The following is a 1,148-nucleotide window of genomic DNA, read 5'->3' on the forward strand; positions in this document are numbered from 1 at the left end:
ATCCACAACAGCTCCTTCCGCGGGGCCTTCCTCTCGGGGGTACGCCTCATCGGCGTCAGTGCGCAAGGCGTCGCCGTCTCGCCGCGCCGTCAGATGGGCCGAGACCGGCAGAGGTCACGCACGATCCGCCGAGGCGTAGGTGTGGACTTTGGCAGCGCCTACCTCGGCCTCGCGGACCTGAAGTACGCCGAGCTGCAGAACACGACCTTTCGTGCCGCCACCGTCACCGACGCGAGATTCGACCACGCAAACGTGTCGGGCGCCGATTTTACGGACTCGGTCGGCTTGGAGAAGGCGTGGTTCGGGAAGGTCGTCGGCTCGCCAAGGCTTGGGGGGTATTCGGTGGTCATAGGACCCGGTCCCAAATGGTCTGTCTCGAAGATGACCGCCCTTGTCGGCGCGACGCCGACGGCGATCCCGATCGCCGGCTGACTTGGCTAGGCTGACTTGGTACTTAATCAAGTCACATGAAGTAGATGGACCAAGGCGCCAGAGTGGGGCCGTCGCTCGGTGCGTGACGGGGCGCGCGAGCAATGACCATAGACCAATGTCCAATGTCAGTCAGTGTTACACACCTCCTAGCATGGAGGACGGGCCCACACGCACACACACGCTGCACACGATTGGCTCGGGAGCCGACACGAGGCACACTGTCACCGGCCGTAGCACCGGGTCCGGACTGCTGGACACACAGCACACAGCTCACAGAACAGCTCACGAGGTGGCGCTGTATAGTGGGGTTCTCAGGGACCGACACGGGAGAAGAAGGTGGAGCACAGGGACGGGGACACAGGACTCACGAACTGACATCCCACCCCGCGCCGGGGGCGGTGGCGCGCGCGAGCGCCGGGGTATTTGGACCCGCAGTCTGGCAGGCGCCAGGCCACAGATCCGCCGGCGGAGCCTTGAGTCGCATCCGCGATCCGCGCCGGCTCTCAGAAGAGATCCGGCGCGGTGCTGACCGCGCCCTCGGAGTGGGCCATCGAGTACTCGATGGCTGCCCAGGAGAAGCGGTGCAGCTGCGGCATCTTGTCGCAGCGCGGCATGATGTCGCAGTGCGGCATGCGGTACTCCTGCTGCAGCGCGCGCGCGTTGGTGAGGAGAGTGCGAGCCCTTGAGCCCGTGGCGTTGTCCATCGCCGGCGCGTG

General features: G+C 65.7%; 1 protein-coding gene across 1 annotated transcript; it reads left to right on the forward strand.

Moving 5' to 3' along the window:
* Window positions 1-93: 93 nt before the first annotated feature.
* EMIHUDRAFT_259806 (hypothetical protein) lies at window positions 94-432 on the forward strand (the record flags this gene model as incomplete). Its single annotated transcript, XM_005756196.1, has 1 exon — window positions 94-432. One exon carries the CDS (start codon window positions 94-96, stop codon window positions 430-432), a length of 339 nt encoding a protein of 112 aa, XP_005756253.1.
* Window positions 433-1,148: the final 716 nt, after the last annotated feature.

The sequence above is a fragment of the Emiliania huxleyi genome (genome assembly GCF_000372725.1).
Source record: "Emiliania huxleyi CCMP1516 unplaced genomic scaffold EMIHUscaffold_9841, whole genome shotgun sequence".
Taxonomy (NCBI): Eukaryota; Haptophyta; order Isochrysidales; family Noelaerhabdaceae; genus Emiliania; species Emiliania huxleyi.